The sequence below is a fragment of the Phaethon lepturus genome, unplaced genomic scaffold (assembly GCF_000687285.1).
Source record: "Phaethon lepturus isolate BGI_N335 unplaced genomic scaffold, ASM68728v1 scaffold7050, whole genome shotgun sequence".
Taxonomy (NCBI): domain Eukaryota; kingdom Metazoa; phylum Chordata; class Aves; order Phaethontiformes; family Phaethontidae; genus Phaethon; species Phaethon lepturus.
In genome coordinates, this window is record NW_010512509.1 from 62,258 (window position 1) to 81,442 (window position 19,185).

The 19,185-nt window shown below is 35.9% G+C and overlaps 1 protein-coding gene across 1 annotated transcript in view; it reads right to left on the minus strand.

Moving 5' to 3' along the window:
- Positions 1-19,185, minus strand: part of LOC104620913 (ERC protein 2-like) — a 171,151-nt gene that overhangs the window by 46,314 nt on the left and 105,652 nt on the right. The window contains exon 4 of the mRNA XM_010287273.1: positions 13,141-13,206. Within this exon, the coding sequence (XP_010285575.1) occupies positions 13,180-13,206 (27 nt within the window). The 3' untranslated portion in view covers positions 13,141-13,179. The remainder of the gene's footprint in view (positions 1-13,140; positions 13,207-19,185) is intronic.

The following is a 19,185-nucleotide window of genomic DNA, read 5'->3' on the forward strand; positions in this document are numbered from 1 at the left end:
GTCACTGAGAAAGTAAGCAGCTTTTCTACTATTAAAAAAGCCTCAAAACACACAGAAAAAAATTGTTCTGCATCTCAGCACCTGCTTTCTCCCTGCCACAAAGCCTTTATTCATCTGTCATCATTTAAAAACACCAGCGTTGGAACTACCTGATCATTAATCTTTGAAACATTTGCCAAGAGAATATTAGGTTGCAAACTCTGCACACTCTACCCACCATTTGTGGAAAGAATGTAGAAAAACAATAAGTAAACATTTTAAAACAGTGTTATTCCATCTTACTAAATTACATTAATTTGTCAAACACCTCTCCTGCAGATTTGGTGGTTTTATATTCCAACTACTGCTTTTTGATCTAAGGAAAAGTGACTGGTTGATAAACAATATTTTTCTTAAACAGAAGCCTGCTGAAATTGCATTATAATACCAATACCAAAGCATACAATTTGTAGCAACCACAGTGCAGTCCTGTAACAGACAACTACAAAGACAATATCCAGTACGGCTTTTATAGATTTGGGGGGCTTTATTTTCTAGAATACCATATCCACACTTTATCTCTGGAATGTTGGCATCTCTTTTGGTTAAGATTTATGTATTTCATGTTGGTTTAGAATCTGGCAATGCATCTTTGTCTGTTTCAAAAATTCAATCATTATATTAAGAAGAATGTAGAGTTCTTGGGTAACAGGATAAATACTTTAGTTAATTATTGTTAGCAGGATCCTAGCAAAAACCATATGTGTCATATGTATACGTACATCTGATCTCACATAATAAAATTATGGAAAAAAAAGTTTGCTTAGTAACTAGCTTACTGCTTTCTGTTTTCTGAAATACATTGTTCTGAATGCTGGTATGTGGTGGATCCTGCTTGGTAACAGAAATGGCTTCATTATCCTTCATATTACAATATTTGTGCTACAACGATTTTTGGAAAAAAAAAAAAAAGATTCCTAAGATTATGTTCTATTAGACACCCCAAGTGAGGCTACTTACTAAAAAGACATCTTTCTAACCTATTAATAGCAAAATACAGCGGAGGTGTTTAAGATTTAGAATTCAGTCATTATATTCTGATTTGTACTGGCAAGCAATTCATAATCATGAAAATGAGAACAGCACAGCTGACATACTGTCCAATTTAAAAGTCCTTCTATGAAATATTGTCCTCAAAGAAGTAAATGGAACAACAGAGTTTACTGACATTAGTGAGTTACCACACTACAAATTCTTCAGGACAGTGGTGGCTTCATGTGCTATGCCTTCTTCTTCAGCAAACATGTTTTTGGCACATAATAAATAAAATTACATGAAACCATGAGAAAACAAAGACTTCTGAACCCAGTATTATACTCCTAGAAACAAAGTGAAAAACTCACTGTCATTATTTTTGAAGTAAAACCAGTCTGTGGCTTACGTATCTTCCAGCTGGTCAAGTCTGTTTCTGAATGGCTTCTATGCATAAGACCATGCACAACCACACCCTACACTATTGTGTCACCATACTCAAAATTTATAGTGCAGTTGACTATTAATTAATTTCTCCAACTACAGAAAGCATACACAACTGAAAAATATGTGCCAATTTACTTGTGGAAAGAGCGCTTGTTTTCTGAAAATAAAAATGCAGTTTCATAAGATGCTTAGTAATTCTTCCTTTAGAGAATTTCATATCCTAAGACAATTTAATGGCAACTTAAGTGCATCAGATCACATAACTTCATGAATCCGAATGCACAAACATAGCATTTGAAAGATTCCTAACAACAGTTTATTAACTGAAGTTTGCTTTGTGGGTGCTAAGCAGATAGTTTTGTCCAACCAGCCCATTTAGGAGAATGTACTTATGTGTTAATCACCTGCTGGGTGGTGGTGGGGAATCTATCCTTTGATCAAAGGGAGACATACTGGTTTTACTTTACATCCTGTCTCCCTAGCTCTCAACTGGCCCATAGCTGGAGGGATTCATTTCAAGATTTTTCTTTATTCCCAGTATTCTGTTACTTGCTGCATACCACCACCCAAGACATCAGGGCTAAAACCAAACACTCTTTGTGGTACACCCATATGACAGACTTCAAAATGGAAACAATATTTAAGTTAAACCTGTAAGATCAAGTTTGCTGAAATCCTGCAACACATGCAGCTTTTGAACATTTCAACATCAGATCAAAGTTTGCCAGACAGAGGCAAGGAGAGAATCAGTACATTTAAACGTATCAATCCTCAAGGAAAAAAAGAGTATATTGGTAAAAGTACAGTTGACAGTATTCATTTTGTCTTGGTGCTAACAGCAGTTAAATACAGCTAGAGAACCCATGTTTTTTTTCTCTGTAGAGTATCTTTTTTTTCTGTAACTAAGGCAGGGTTCTCAGCTTGTCTTAAAATACATTCGTAGAAGCTAGACTGCTTTCAAGAGGGAAATAAAGGCTATTTTGCTTCTGATTCTTCTATTGAAGGACCATTTCCAGATATAACTTTCCCAAACTTTCTTCAATCAATAAGACCCTATCTGTGGAGGATTCACATACAACTTTAGTAGTTTTCATAGTAAGACCTCTCGTTCCTATAAAACCAAAAGACAAGGTACTCTAAGACACTGCAATATTTGAACAAGTAGTCTTCACTTCTTATAATTAAAAATCAGAGAACTTATTAAACAAGTAAAAGAGGCATAACCAAAAAAGACAACTTAGCCCTCTGAGAATGAGCCCTTCTCTCTCTGGCAATCAGTTGCAGGCTTTTTTTGGCTGACAGGTTCAATTCTAAAACTATTACTACTAGCAGAGATTTTTTTAGCATTTATTGTTTTTCTTAAAATGAATGGCAATTCAAGTTCTAAATATTTTTCCATCTATTAATAACACACTGGAAATACATTACAAGCCTCAAGGTAAACTGATTGGCAACACTACAATTGTAAAATAGTTAATTTGAATTATAAAATAGTTAACAATAAGACAGTTTTTTATTGAAGTTTCTGCCGCTGACTGGAGAAATTAAGCAGATTTACAAATGAAGAAAAAGATCTCCTAGGAGATGAATGACCACAGTTGTGTAAAAGATGGAATAAAAACTGATACTGGTTTGGTATAGAAATCTGGGAGAAATCAGCAAACAGATTTCAAGCAGTTTTATGAGTTTTTAAAAGGATGACCTACCATTCGTAAATATTTTACAGTTGAGTACTGCAGGATCTATGTAAATTTCTCAACAATTTTGTCAGCCTTGGAGTATGAGTGAGGGTAAGTTAAATACAGTGGATAAAGAGTTATGTTTTCATTAAGCCTAACCACAGATTTAAATCATAACTACAGCATAGTGTTAGGCAGAGATGAAAATTGAGAGAGTTGGTAAAAAATTCTTTCAGTAGCATGACGTCGAAGGGAAGTCCAACATTGGACCAGAAGCAATTTGGAAAAGGAGTAAAGCCTTTTACCTTTATCCTTCCCCCGCTTCCCCCAAATTAATGCAGGTAGGATATAATACTCAATTACGTTTAAAAATGTAAGGGCAATCTCAGAGCACTTTCCACTCAAAAGGCTTGAACACAACTTAATTCAGTCAAAACGTTAGGATCTGTTATTACTTATACAGGTATAAATTCCTATAGGGGTATAGACCCAAAGTAAGTCAGACCTAAAGCCTCTAACTGCCATAATCAAAATCATCCTAGCCAACAGAATTCCTAAATCACGAAAAACTTGTCTCAGTGTTTGCATTTGACCCTATCCATATTCTAGGAACGAAAATGAATCCTCATGAAAGGCTCACATGCAGGAGCCAGGTGAACAGCTGTAAAACACTATACAAAGAATGTGACTGTGCTGTGCTGCTTTGATGGCTCCAACAAATAAAGATTTAGGCCTCAACCACATTAGGGAACAGTAGTCATTCATAAACACTTTTAGATAGACTTTAAGATCTGCTATAAAAAGCAAAGCTTTCAGCTTTGTTTGAGATTTATCACCTAATACATTTCAAGGTCCTAGAACTATGTGTGACAAAATTAATCATATTATTAATATAATCAGCCCAGCAAAGAGTTATTGCAAGATCTATCCAAACTGTGTTGTGGTTTTTTATCGTTTTTTCTTTCTATGAACCAGTTTCCCTAGAATTTAACACAGATTTACTATCCAAAATTATAGCTCCTACATAAAATGGAAAATATCATTTATTACTGATCTCCATACTTGCATCTGGAAAAAATACGTCTATCTGCAAAATGAACAAAGAGGTTCTGATTCTGATTAGCTAAACAAGAAAAGTGCACTGGTTTAATTTAAGTTACTTTAATAACCTGATTACCTAAATTGGTGCAAGAGCCTTTGAAGACAAAGAGATTTCAGTAGAGTCTTTTTGTTTTTAACTTCTGGACATAATTCTCTTCCAGACTGAGCTTTTCCACTTGAGGATGTTACCACCACTAGCTGCTCTTCGCTAACCATCATCTGGATGTTACCACACAGTTTCCAACAGAAAGTCAGAAATGTCAGGCTGCTCTCTACTCCACACCAGGCAATGATAAACACGCTCGCCTGATGAATGGGTATTCATCACCATTTAAGCTAACCTGGCTCAGTTTGCTTGAAGTTGATATGGGATTGATGGGAGTGATTTCTTCTGTTGATAGATCTGGGAGGGTAACAATCTCTAGCAGAAAAATAGTAATAAGCAAATAAGGGTGGGTGGTAATAACGTCATCGACTGGCACAGCTGTTTGTAAAGCGCTCTGCCCATGGCCTAAGGCTGTGGACAGATATCCTCATCAACATCCAGATATGCTGTTGAAAGAGATTCCAGCTGCTTGTCCCTCTCCCTTCTAAGATTCTTCAAATTTTCCAGTAACACTGTTCAAGCGAGTAGCTTGCTCATTTTCGTCAAAAAGATCCTGTTTAACATAAAACTGGTACCTGAACTGTTTAGCTAGCTTGGCTCCCTTTGGTAGAACTCAGAGCCAGGCTGAAGAAGAGCCCATGATCTGGCCAGCCAGATGATCTGAAAGGCTCCAGGAGGGAACCGGTGAAATCATCACTGTTCTTCTGGAGAACAAACCTGTAAACATTTTCACTGGTGAACTGTCTATAAAGCAAAGATCAAAACTGAAGCAAAATGAAGCAGGAAGGCTCTGCCATTTGTGGCATGCAGGGATATTCCACCACAACAACCAAAGTTGCTCTTTGCCCAGTGGTCTCTTGAAACGGGCAATTAGCACAATAGATTTTCTGAACAAATGAGAATATCGACACCCAAATGGATGCCTAATTAGGGTGAGACAGTATAGCAAAATGAGGAATATTAACTGGCATTCTTTAACTACTTCGAATCCATTATATTAATGTTTGCTACTACAGCACAAGTATACAAATAGGTTAAAGTTGTCAAAGCAGCGTTCCCAAGATGCTTGATACTGAACTTAATTAAATCACATGAATAAATGTTTTTCTTAGATTTCTGTATTGTACTCTCTGTTACAGAATTATTTATAAATTATCATGTTTCAGCTACTGCATCAAGGCTCAAACTCAAGTCAGTCCCATGCTGGCCAATGCCTTTTCTTTGGCAGAAAAAGGGAATGGCTACGCAAGTGGCATACACCTGCTGAAACAGCCAAACGCCCTTTTTCATTTGTTTCTTTGCATCTACACCTCACTCAGCCCAGTCTGAGCTCTGGCCACCACGCCCAGGTGAACTGCTTCAGTTATTGCATGTGTGTGATCTGAAACCCTGCACTAGAAACCGCTGCCAGAACAACATGAAGCATAAGAGACAGAGATGTGTCTCAAAACTGGCTCCAGGCCTTGTGGCTGGTAGGACTGGATATCTCTGACAGCAGTCATCACCTGTCAGGGATTTTCCTTGAGGAAATCAAGAGACATATGCAATGACAACTGGTATTTCATTGATGTTAAGTAGGTCAGCACAGGGAGGCTTTCTTTCTTTCTTTTATAAAGCAGCATTATAGATACTAGATAATTTTTATTTGGGGTTGTTGTTTTTTTTTTTTGTACTCTACTGAACATTTTCTCCTGTATTTTTCATAAACTTCCCAAAGCAATTTATATAAATCTCATGTTTATTCAAAATTTACTTTTTTTTTTTTCCTTCCTTATTTTAGTGTTCAGTTGTAAACTCTTACATTCAAAGGTTTAGGTCATATGACCTTTGATTAGGTCTTTAAAATGGGTGGTACTTCCGCTTCCAAAAAACCAAGACCTTCCAAGAAGAATGCTATGCTGCCAGTCCCATATTCAAATACTCTAATATTCACAAACAACTGCTTGAAACTGTTTTCAAGACAAATAATAGTAATTTCCAATGTTCATGTGCATATTTGTAGAAGTGCAATCCAACAAAATGCAATTCATCATTGAATTCATCTCTTTAAAGCAGATTTTGGCTACTTTTTTCAAGATGTCAGCTTAGCTTCAGGTATTAAACTATATCTAGATTATTTGATTACTGCTTTCCACGTGAAGTCAGTGATTATCCACTCCTGTTTACAGCAACTATGACATTTTGAAACAAAGCTTAGCTGTGAAAATAGAGGGCCTTTTCTCACTTTCTACGGTGTTAAAAATTGCTCTAGTACATTATTTATTTTTACTATGGAAGATTATAAAAGAGCACGACTGATGATTGCAGGCCCTGGGATTGTTGTCTTTAGGCTGACTGCACCAAAAGCTTTGAAGTTCAGTTCATCAGCTACATTTTTAGATTGTTTGCACACCTTCTGCACCTGCAGTGAAGAAGCTGAGGCCAAAGTTCAGGCAGAATGGTCTGACTCACATAGCTAAAATAGAAGTGACAGACAAAAAAACCTATTGAATTTATAGAATAAAGTTCTATAGCTAGACACGAGGGTGATTTGGTGTCTCATAAATACCAAGGATAAATAAGAAAAATGCCTGTCAGAGTAAAGTAAAAGACATCTAGTTTGTACAAATGTTTTTGAGAATACATATATGTACATGCACAGATGTTTTTCTACTAAGGCTATGAACAAATCAAAAGACAGAAACTGCTCTGAGTGAAAACTTAACAGTACTGAAATAAATAAGAAGACTTTCACGAACTTCAGTGGGCTCAAGGTTTCAACTTCTGACCCTAACTCTAATGTGTTTGGCCATAGCAGTGTTGTAACAGGAAGTTAAGAATTTGTTTTTTCAAAAGAACAATGCTGATCTTTTTTACTGAGCTTCCAGTCCATAGGAAACAAAGAAAAAGTTTCACGTGTGTGAAGCGATTCATATATTTCCAGTGTATAATCGATAAAAAATAACCAAATACATACAGCTAAATAAATGCCTATGTACTTTTAATGAAAACCCTCTGTCTTCAGCAGAGGACAATTAATACCCCAAAATACTAGCAGTAGTAATGACATCTTTAAGAAGAAAAGAAAAGAAACTTTTTACCTAATATAAAATTTCCCAATTAAGAGAAAAACTGTAAATTTCTTCCGTTATGAATAAAAGCATTTTAACAGGAATGAAGACCAGTCACAAATCTGTCCATGGTTTGCAAAACAAACATTCCTAGGGAGGTTCCTCCTTTTGTTTAGTAAAAACCAAGTTGCAGTAAAACAACAACCATGTCTAAAAATTCACAAACCCAAAATGCCCTTGGGCTCCAGTCAGTGTAGCAACACCCATATAGCTAATTAAGCATAGAGCTAGTATTCATACACTCCATGGGAAAATTAGAATGAACACTGCGAACAGCCATGCTCCTCATTTTTCCATTGTTTTGCATGCTTCTGAGACTCATTTCAAAGTTAACATGTTTTTTCCAAAACAGGCTAAGCAGAATATCCAAACATAAAGAAAAATAAATTATTTACAAAAATCTTGACTTGAAATAATGAAAACAAAAAGCAGAACAATAGCTAATAGTTAATGCCTTTAAACATATCCTTATATAGCAACATGACCAAATTTTGTTATGCCTTATACTGCTACTAGTAAGGACATCTTGAAAGAGAACTGTTCACATCTCGACAAAGACAAAGCTAGGTACCACATTTGTTTTAAAACAACCTTCTCCTCCTCCTGCCTGAAAACATACAAAACACATCCAGTAGCTAGAAGCAAACAGTGAATATTTGCCTGAGCAATAATTAAGAAGCTTTATTCCTTTGCCCACTCTGTAGACAATTTCTGCTTTGAAGGGCTTTTTTACTGAATGACCCTGATGCCTCCTGAAGAATGCCTCCACGGTGTCTACTATGGCAAAATTTTAAAATTATAGGCTTTATGTTCTGCTCCTAAATCCAAATTTAGCAGACTAGCTTTATGATTCTAGTTTCAAAAACACGGGACACCATTTGCTGCCAGGCACAAGCTTCAGCCCCTCTCTGTTTCAGGTGCGATGGTACCCCTGTTCTAAGGATACAACAGACAATAAACTTGTCCAAACACTCCTAAACATCTTCTAAAACATCTGATTTACTTCACAGCTGACAAAGAATAAAATCCACGGCACTGCGCAAACAAAATACTGCACAAACAGGTTTTGCGTTGATTTCTCTCACAGACACACATGGACAACTTGTGGCAAAGGCCCAACTGTTCTGCCAGTCTCTGCTGCACCGCGGTGGTGGGACTGGCGGGGAAAGCAAGCACGGGTGTCCCGCCTGCACACCGCAGCTGTGCCAGCCATCCTCTTTTCTGACAGCCACACGCCTTCAGTTTCCCAGGACAGACTGCTATATAGGCTTACTTCTTAAATATTATCATCGCCTCCCGATCTTTTTTCTTTTTTTCCCTTTGTGAGGGGGAGGAGAGGGGGAGAGATCCTGGCTCTAACAAGCCCCAACCAGTGCCGCTACATGTGCTCCCCAGCCCGCTGGCCAGTGAGACTTGCCCGACACCTCGTCTGCTCCTTACTAACTAGTTCTCTATACCCTTACAAGACATTCTCATCCTGCCACTCTACGTTTCCACCATCATTTCATGTCGCTCTTGCGTAGTATTTGAGCGCTGAAGTGGTAAGGTTTAAAAGGACTTCACTGATTTGTAACTTACTGCTTTTTAAAAACAGTTAGAGGACCAGCCTGCACTACGCTTGCTTAGGCAGAGTACGAGCTCACGGCCTCAGGAACTTTTGATCGTCGGAGACTATCTGCACGGTACCTAAACCAATGTTAGTAACACCATATAACCAGGATAAAATTAGACTTGAAACAAAACAAGTTCAGAATCTAAACATTTTGGTATCATAGAGGTTTTTTGTTTTGCGGGGAAAAAAATGCTCTTAAAGAGAAATCAACTCTAATTCAAAAGCATATTGTTTATTTTGCAGTACTGTAGCAAAAATTAAATTAAGATTCCCTTAGTCTCTTGATAGTCAGTTTTCAAAATCATTGTGCACTTTGTACACAAGTATTTTTAAACCGAAAAAAATATGCCTTTGAGACCCCAGAATTTTAGACATTAATATGCTTTGGTTAATAAAAAAGTGTGTGTTGCAATGAAACTGCTGCATCCACAGTTTATATATTTTGAACTGTATAACTAAAACTTATGGCAAATACACAAACTATAAAAATGTAAGGTGGAGGATTTTTTTTTCTAGAAATCTACATTCTTGCAGTTCAAATACTTTTAAAATTAAATTGTTGCTAAAATGATATTTTCCTCTCCGACATAAAATATATCCCTCATGTTCATTCTTGTTGGATCTCTTGGTTTTCTCATGCTCACAATTAGCTTTTGATAGAAGTCTGCAGTAAAATACAAATACAGAAAAGCTTTTCTAAAGAAGATATACACCAAATTTAATTGTATTAAGTCTGTGTTTTAACATACACTCAGCTGACTGAGAGGTATGATTTCCCTCAGCCATACTACTTGTTATAAAAATCAGGAGAAAGTGAGAGAGGAAGAACGGTAAAAACATGTCTAACCCCATGAATTAAGGGCTGTTTTAAGCATCTTTACGTTATGAAGAGTGAAATAGGCTCTACATGGAGGTGAAGTCTCCACCTAGTTCCCATTCCTTTTATCCAGTCTCCAGATCTATCTCAACAGGCTGCTGAAAGTTCACCAGTTCGACCACTCATCCGCTCTACTACTATCATGCAAAGAGTCGGTTGACCCGTCCTGCCCAATGCTGCAGCCACAGTGCAGTGAAGATAACTGGAGTGAACTGCGCACCCATCATTCCTGGGGGGCAACAGTTGCTCAGGGGGTTTTATCACCGTGCCTTGGTGAGAAGAGCACCCAGACTCCTCTTAGGTGCACTGTCAAAAACACAGAACAGAGCGCTCTGTAGTGAAGAGTTTTTTCCTAGAGCTTTAAAACTCAGCTCAGAAATGGATTTATTGTAATCACTTACTTGGATACTCTACTCATGTTAACAATGCCACTTTTAAATAGTAATGCAAGAATCAAGGCACTTCATTTCACCCTGATTACTAACCATTTGAGTTATTAAATTCACTTAGCCTTGGGCCATACGCATCCAAGACGAATCTTGTGTGTCTTATTTAAATAGCAATAGAAATTATTAAAAAGTTCCAAAACTAAATTGCAGGCACTATTCCTTTTGATACATAACTACAGCATCATAAAGTGGATTGTAAAAGGAATATCATGCAGCAAGTTATAGTAACAGAACTAATTATAACGTCCATACTTTTTACAAAGCAAACAAATGTAGAAAAGCATGTATTTACAAAGACGGTATGTACAAGATTCAACTGTATCAGCCTTTTGATCGTTAGTATTGATTGTAAGTAGAAACAGGAAATAATCCAATTATCCAAAATTTTCACTTCCTTAACAGATCCAGGGCTTTAGTCTATAAAGCAGAAAGTACTACGGCGTTATCTTACAATCAAGTAATTTTTAACTGCTGCTCTGCTCAAACATCAGAAAGTAGGAATAAAGGCCTCAAAACTTTTACTCCTCAAGAATACTTCTGAGAACTAAATCCAGTTGTCCACTGGTTTAATGCAAGAGCTAAGTAGCTCCGTTCTACCTGAGCAGCTCGCACTGCTGAGCTAGATGAGCGGCGACTGCAAGCTCCTGTGCTCACGCAGCCAAATCAAGCTGTTCGCTTTATCCATTCTTTTTTCTAAGTATATCTTTTGTAAGCATCTATTTTTTTAAGATATACTTACAGCTCTTAACCGTGAATGTGAGGAAATTCAGTATTACCACATGTATTTTCAGAAAGGTTTATAGGTCTGGGACCTAAATTTTTTTTCTCCTAGGGAAGGAGGTCTGTGACATGAATTTTCACCTTGTGACAGCCATTCCACTAGACGCACGGCTATCCTGCCTACAAGGACAGGTCTGCTCCCGACTTCGGTCTAGAGGACAGGCTATTTGTTATACTACCTTTGCCGTGGTCCCCCACTTGAAAGGAAACAACGAAGTTATTTGTCACGAGTCCGGTATATAATGATACCAGATAAATTACGTTGGCATTTGAACAAAAGAGTCAGAGAGGAATGTCTGTTTTCAAAATGGAAATATATATGGACCTGGAAAATAAAGAAAGATCTGCTCTCCACACCCAAAACAGAAGAATGATGCTGACAAACAGCTGAAAATTACATTGCTTTTAAATAACATCATAAACTGCTACTAAAATATCAAGCAGCTGCAGTTAACAGAACTTGCTAATTACTTAAAACACAACACTAAGAAAACCCATAAACCTTTTTTACATGTGAAAAAGAACATTTGAAGATTCTTTTTTAAGCTGCTTACTTTCAGGAAAGTAGAAAAAATTTAGAATGAGTCACATCCTTTCCTACCGTTACCACATGCAACATGTGTGTCCATAAACACAGAGGTTATCTACGCATATAACCGGTACAAACATGACATTTAAAATTGAATCAGAAAGCTTAAAACCAAAAAAGGTTCATAACTATACTCCAATAAACCAAGGTTGCTTTCTTTTAAATGTTAATGGTATCACCGTGCCCGTGATTGTATTTTACAATTATTGAATCTTAAACTTCTCTGTGATAGAAAGCTTCAACAGTTTAATTCTTTTTATAAATTATTCATTATGGACAGCACTAATTTTGCATCTCACAACTATTCTAAAAAGTAAGTATAAAAGAACAAAACTTATCTATTTTATTCCTTTCAAATAGAATGACTGACATGGCTTATAACACTACTGGAAACAAAAGAAATCATACCGTCTTTGACTTGGGGTGACAGGGGCCAAAGCAATATAGAGTAAAGTATGGTAGCTTTAATAACACATTGATCTTTACTTATGCGAGTAGATTTTGCTCCTCCGAACAGTCCCATTGTAGTAAATAGAATTGTAGTAAATAGAAGTAGAGACATGAGCAACATTCTCTGTGAGCGAACCACCAGGTCCGATGGTCTTAGCAGTGCTGAGACCACAGTGACCATGAGCTACAAATTACCTACAGCTTCAAAGGCAAGCACCAAAAAAGTGAATATGCACTGATTAATAACTCACACACAGAGACAATAAAGTATTTACTCATAATTGAAAGAGGCTTAAACAAAATAAGCTGCACTTTGTATTCTTATGTATAACGACCAAATTATTGTATGGATGTTAGTCCATCAGATTATTTCAGGCAAAAAGCATGTATTGCATAGACAGATTACACTTCCCTTATTAAGCATCTGCTATTTATTTTAACATTTCCCTAAAACATTTTAGCTTACTAGGTAGTATCGTTTTTCCCCATGCATATTATAAATTCTATTCCAGCCAAATTGTATGTTTAATCTGTGGCAAACTTTCTGAAGTATCAAACTCTCATATTCATACTGCAAAGATATTATAGTTTTCTTACAGGGATTTTTGAGACGATAGCAAATTAATACTAGTTTAAAGCAATCCGTATCTACTGAAAAAATTAAATTGTTTAGACAGATACAGATACAAATACACTCCTTTTAAAGTTTTGTACCTACCCACACCTTTAGCCGCAATAGGCTACGAAACAATTAAACCATCAGAGCGTTAAACCATTAGACATAGTTTTTCATTGTTCATTGCATATGAGAAAATATTTTTTACGGGTTTCCAAACACACTCGTCAAGAAACACACAGCTCCATGCAGTTTAAAATAAAACAATAAAAATTAGACTGCAACTTGAAAGAGATAGAAAAGAGTTTCTCACCCCTCAAAACAAAACTGGAACTTTGGTTTATAGGAACGGCTATGCCCATATACCCTCCTCATCATCCTGTGTGCCAGACATTAGGAGATGCACAGGGAAGATGTTAGCATTGGAATGAAAGAAGAAAAGGTTAGTTACTTTGGTGAATACAAAATACAATTTTCTTGGCTATTAAAAACATGATTTTTTTTTTAACGTAAGCCAGCAAAAACAACTGAACAAGTTCGTGTTACGTATACAAGAATCTGCATCTATAGCAACCAAAAAAACAAGAACAGTGACGTAAACGTTTTTCCCACACAGTTAAAACAGTGTGTAGGAAGTAGATTATAAGATTAAATATTAAAAGATAATCTATTTTTTAATTGCACGCAATTCAAACCGACATTGACAGCAGAAATAGATCAAACCTTGTAAGTAAGCAAATTAATTACTATATTCAAATTGTCTTACATTCTGTTAGGTTAAAAGATACAAAACTGCTGGAGAATCATGTCGTAAACGTTTTTCCCACCCAGTTAAAACAGTGTGTAGGAAGTAGATTATAAGATTAAATATTAAAAGATTATCTATTTTTTAATTGCACGCAATTCAAACCAACATTGACAGAAGAAATAGATGAAGCCTTATAAGTAAGCAAAGTAATTACTATATTCAAATTGTTGTACATTCTGTAGGTTAAAAGATAAAAAACTGCTGGAGAATAAAACCAAAATCTATCATTAGTGAAGTACAGTTTTCTAATATGCTATCAACTAAATCTATCTTTTAAGCAATCCTTAAACACTACACATTGTTAAATACTATTAAGACAGTTTCTCTCCTTTTTTCCATTTTTGAACCATTGGGATTATTCATTTATTTAGAGTTTTAATGATAGATAACTTTAATGGCAAATACAAAAAAATCATAACAATTTCATGAATTTGTTTTTAAAAGGGTTTCTTTTACTGTAGACATGCTGAAAGCAGAAGGTCTTTCTTTACATCTATTACAAACTTGAAGTCAAAAAGAACAAAATAAAAACCATGAACTAAACCAGGAGAGTGAAAAATTCTTCCCTGGATATGTTTACTCAAGATTATATTTTTTATGATAATTCTTTATCTATGCAGGCACATATGTGTATGTGCATATCTCTATCTGTAGATAGTTCTACTGTGCCAAATTCTGATGCGATAGTTTCTAGAACATAGACAGGCACAGCACAGTGTTTTTCATTTAACTCAGCATTTCAAAATCAAATAAAATTCTATCATTTTAGATATCCTTAAAATTCACACATTAATATTTTATAAATGTAAAAAAATTACATTCTATAGTTTCAAAACTCAGAAAGTTAGCTGATGCAACATATTGCTGGCACTTAATTAAATCTAAAAACTAAGTAAAATGAATGGTAATTAATTATGATTGAAACGGACAGGAATTTTAGCCTGAAAATATACACTGCCAGTATCACTACTGTTCCTAGTCCATTCTTGGAATAAAAAAGAGCTCCCAGATGTCAACTGTTATTAAAAACCAGATGTTAAGATAGATGGCTTGCATGTTGCTGAATTAAGTAAAGAAGTCTGACAGTCCTCTATAAACTTAGCTATCACTTAACACAGCAGAAATGTGGGTAAGTTTTTTACAGTTAACTTGGAACACATCTTAGCTGTAAGGTCTGCACAACTACACCACAAAGCAAAGACACAGTAAAGGCCTGAATATTCTTATTTATTTTTGAAACAAAGGGACAGATTCTGTAACACTTCCAACGAGCTGGGTTCGTCTCACTGAAAATACAAGTCCTTCCCTCCGAATTCTGCAGGAGCTACTTTTATTCAGGCCTACTAACGCTAATTGAACTGACTCGGAGGTTGACAAGAGTTTTGCCAGAGTAAAGGTTGAAGAAAGACTGAAGGATTTCTTTTCCACTGAGTAGTTTGATCCTATTTCACTAACAGAATGCATTAGGTTAATCATTGGTGATATCTTTAAAACCAGCAAAAATCAACAAAATGGGCAACTCGGTACGTTTTCAAATGACTCCTCCTAACTACATACAGCTGTTTGGCTGTTTAGTGTATTGTAATTCTTCTTCAAACAGGCAGACGTTCATTTTTACGTCAATTGTTTGTGTGATCTCTTTTTGGCAGAATTCTAGAAGAGCTGCAAATATTGCAAATATTTTAAAAGAGTATTATGGGAATTTACAGACTATATAGTTTGACACTGATCCTGATATATAATAAGCAATAAATTAAAAGCTGGAGCTCAGTTAGTGTCAATCAACATCGCTTTATTGAGTACTGGTCCTGTCAAAATAACTTTATATCTTTTTCAATTACATAGAGACGCATTTTGATAAGTGCTTTGAAATAATATGCTGAGGTTTCTGTAAGGCATTTGATTATGTGCCACAAGTCACAGTGTCAGTAAAATTAGCTCTAGATAGAATGATTGTTGCTGGAGAAGGAAGGGGACCTACAGATATCTTTTTCTCATCCCAAAGTTGTTCTGTATTCCCATGATCTGAAAGAAAAGTTTGACAACGACTGCCTGGAAAAGTGAATATATTTGGGAGTAAATGAATAAATGTTATCAGCTGCATACATGTATGACTGAAATCACGTATGCAGTGTCATCGTTTGAAAACGTATGGGACAAACTTACAAGACGGGACTGCATCTGAAGTTGATGATGTCGACAAGGACTTTACAGGCCATGGTGGAAGTGAACATGCTATACACGTTGAATTTACGTGTTGAATTACACGCTACACGTGTTGAATTTACACGGACAAATACAGGCAGAGAAATAAAAATCAAGTTTGCTGTATCTCTATGCAGTAGGGTAAGACCATTGACAAAACTACACACCTGGTGCTCATGTCATACTCCTGTGATTATTTGAAAGACTGTAACCAGATCAGGAAACAGCTACAAAATTACTGAGAAATAAACTTGGCAGAGAAAAAAAAGGAGACTCAACCTACGTGGTCACTCAGAAGATATTAAAAGATTGCTTGATCACTGTTAACTAACACATACAGAAAAGGAGACAGCTCTTTTCCTAGCAGAAAAAAACTAGATCAATTTATGGGAAGTAATCACACTGCAAATATGGTACATATTTTTCAGTAGCTCATTAGTTCTGGATGACTTGAAGATTTTATATAACTACTTAGATGCTTTCTAAAAGATATGGCTAACTATATTCAAAATAGTTAAAAAAAATTACAGATTTAATGAATAAATTATTGAGTGGTCAGTTCCAGATTATGATCATGGTCCACTTTACCTTCAACATCCACAATTACTAAAAATCCTCTTCCATCTTTTTTCCTCACATCTGTTTAAGTGTGAATGTCTGTGCCATGATCTTATTCTGGACACAAAGAGTTTATTACGTATATTCCAATTTTAGTGATGAACAAGTTCATAAAAAATTAATTAAACACAGTGATCTGGTTTGACAGACAACCGAATGAAAAAACAAACCCTCACTGGATTTTAAATTTTTAATACTAAGAGCAACCGCAAAACCAGGCTTAACATACTGTCTTGTTTTAAAAACCTGTATCTATAAAGTATTTTGACTTGATTTATACCTACCCCAGAAAATCTGTTCATATCTCATTTTCAATCCCACAAACTTATTATTTATAGAAGATAAATAGACTCGAACCAACCTAAGCAGAGCTCACCCACTTAGCATCCCTATCAAAAAAGCCCAATACTTCATAATTATGTCCTTTATTACCTAATATGTTATTGTTTAGTTGTTTATATCATCTATTGATGCTAGGTAAAGCACTGACCTAAAAATACTTGGCGCTCAATGATAGTTGAGGAGAAAAGTAAAATTCCTACAGATATCAGAGAATGTCAGCCCTCCTTTTCATTAAAAAAAAACAGGATTAAACCAAAGAACCATAATTTCATGATATGTGCTGCCACTTTTTACTTTAACACAAGCCAGAATGCACAGATGCAAGATCCTAAAGGAATATTAAAAGAAGGCATCGATCGCTCACTGTTCCCATTATGCACACCGGTTGTTTTCAAGTCTGCACTTCCTCCTCCCAGTGCACTGGAACAAAGTTATGAGATAAGGCTCAACCATCCTTGACATTCTGCTGCCTGTTACACTTGGAAGGGTGGATATTTAATGGTCTAAATCCTAACTCAGTGTCATAGGCTTTACAGATTTTTCCGTATGGATAGGAACAACTACCCAAAAGCACTGGATAAAAAGCACGTAAGAATCCTGACTGTAGTTTTCATTAGTTTTATGAATAAGCTATTCTATCAAGAAGCTAAGTTTGGTACCTCAGTGCCAACAGGTAATGTAAGAGAACACAGGATTCTTCACTGATGTCCTGAGACAAATGAAGTTCATCACCTATTTTTGCATTCTTGACACACCGTGAAGCAAAATAAAAGCTGCAGTTATGCCATATCATTTATTAATATTGGATCAGAGGCTTCCTGAAGTATGTTTAGTCTTTCATATCAGTGTGTATCCTACAGAATCATTAATCTATGGCTCTTTCAAACAATAAACTACAATCAAGCAATTTTTGATTAATGTTTGTGTACATTAACTGCTTTTTAAACTTGGATCTTTCATTGGTTTATGGGGTGAAGAATAGCAATTCAATGACAAAAACTGCAAAGCAAAATCTCAATTACAGACAAGCAAAAAGGTAAAAAAACAAAATTCAAGAAATACCATTTGAATTGATAAATTAGTATACATGCTTAATTATTATACATTCAAAATATTTAAGATATTGAATGCCTTGTATTTTTAGGACTGACATCCAAGCCTCTAATTTGTACATATATTTATGTACAGTAGTATAATCTCAAGTGCTATGAAAGCCTATGTACATCAGCTATTTATAGATTATCGATTTACTGATTTTATCTCATCCTTTTGCTAGTCCTTTCTTTTTTCCTGTGCTGCTACTTACCATATTTGCCTACCATCTTAAAAAGAAATATCTGGTGGTGCTAAATATGATTTACCGTTCTGATCCAATTGCCACAAACCCTAACGTTAAAACCTCAAAACTGGCTTAAATCAGCAAAATGAGGAATTTAAAGAACAGCGCTTGCAAAACACTACACACAGATGTAGAAAGCTGGTATAAAGATGTCTTCTGTTTTATTAGTGAAGTGTATCTCAGTACAAGTTTTGCAGGCACATTTCTCAGCCATCAACTCTTTAAGTTTCATCCGTTTCAGCAATAAATTTGAGCCAGTGGCCTTCAGAAAAAATGGGCTACATTACACGGCAGGCTAGAAACAAAGGATAAATTTAATTGTGGACTACATGAGTAAGTATATCCAAACAATTTTGATAATCAGATGCCAGAAATTACAAGCCTATTTGTAACCATTCTGCATATAGCATACTCTTGATTACTGGTGAACGTGAAATAGTTGCAAGAGTTATATTTGGCAGTGTGTTGCAACAGCAACAGATCTATAACCAATACAACTGGTACTGAGAATTGGCGCCTGTACAATACACCTATCTTGGGCGGTATTCTGGATTAATTTTGCTCTATCTCCAAGATTGAAGTCCCTTTAGCAATTTCACTGTGATGGGGGACCTCCTGGAATGCATCTTTCAGTTAAATTTAATCAAAAAGGAATTCAGTGTGCCCACTCCACACCGCTGCTGGGTGTGAACCATACTGCAGTAAGTGGGACAACCAGGTTTAATTCAGAGCTGCAGTCTTGATCAGAACCAAATTAATCAAAGAGGAATTCAGTGTGCCCACTCCACACTGTGTGAACCATACTGCAGTAAGTGGGACAACCAGGTTTAATTCAGAGCTGCAGTCTTGATCAGAACCAAAACCATAATGTAGATGCACTCAAAGACTGCAAAGTTCTGCATTACTATCAGGCCCACTGGTGTATAAAATTTGGTTACCTGAAGTGAAGAAAATAGTGAATCTGACTCACAAAAGAGACAGCAAATACTTCCATGAAGCTGAAGTACAGCACGTCCCACCACTTTTGTGGCATGCAAGTATCTTTA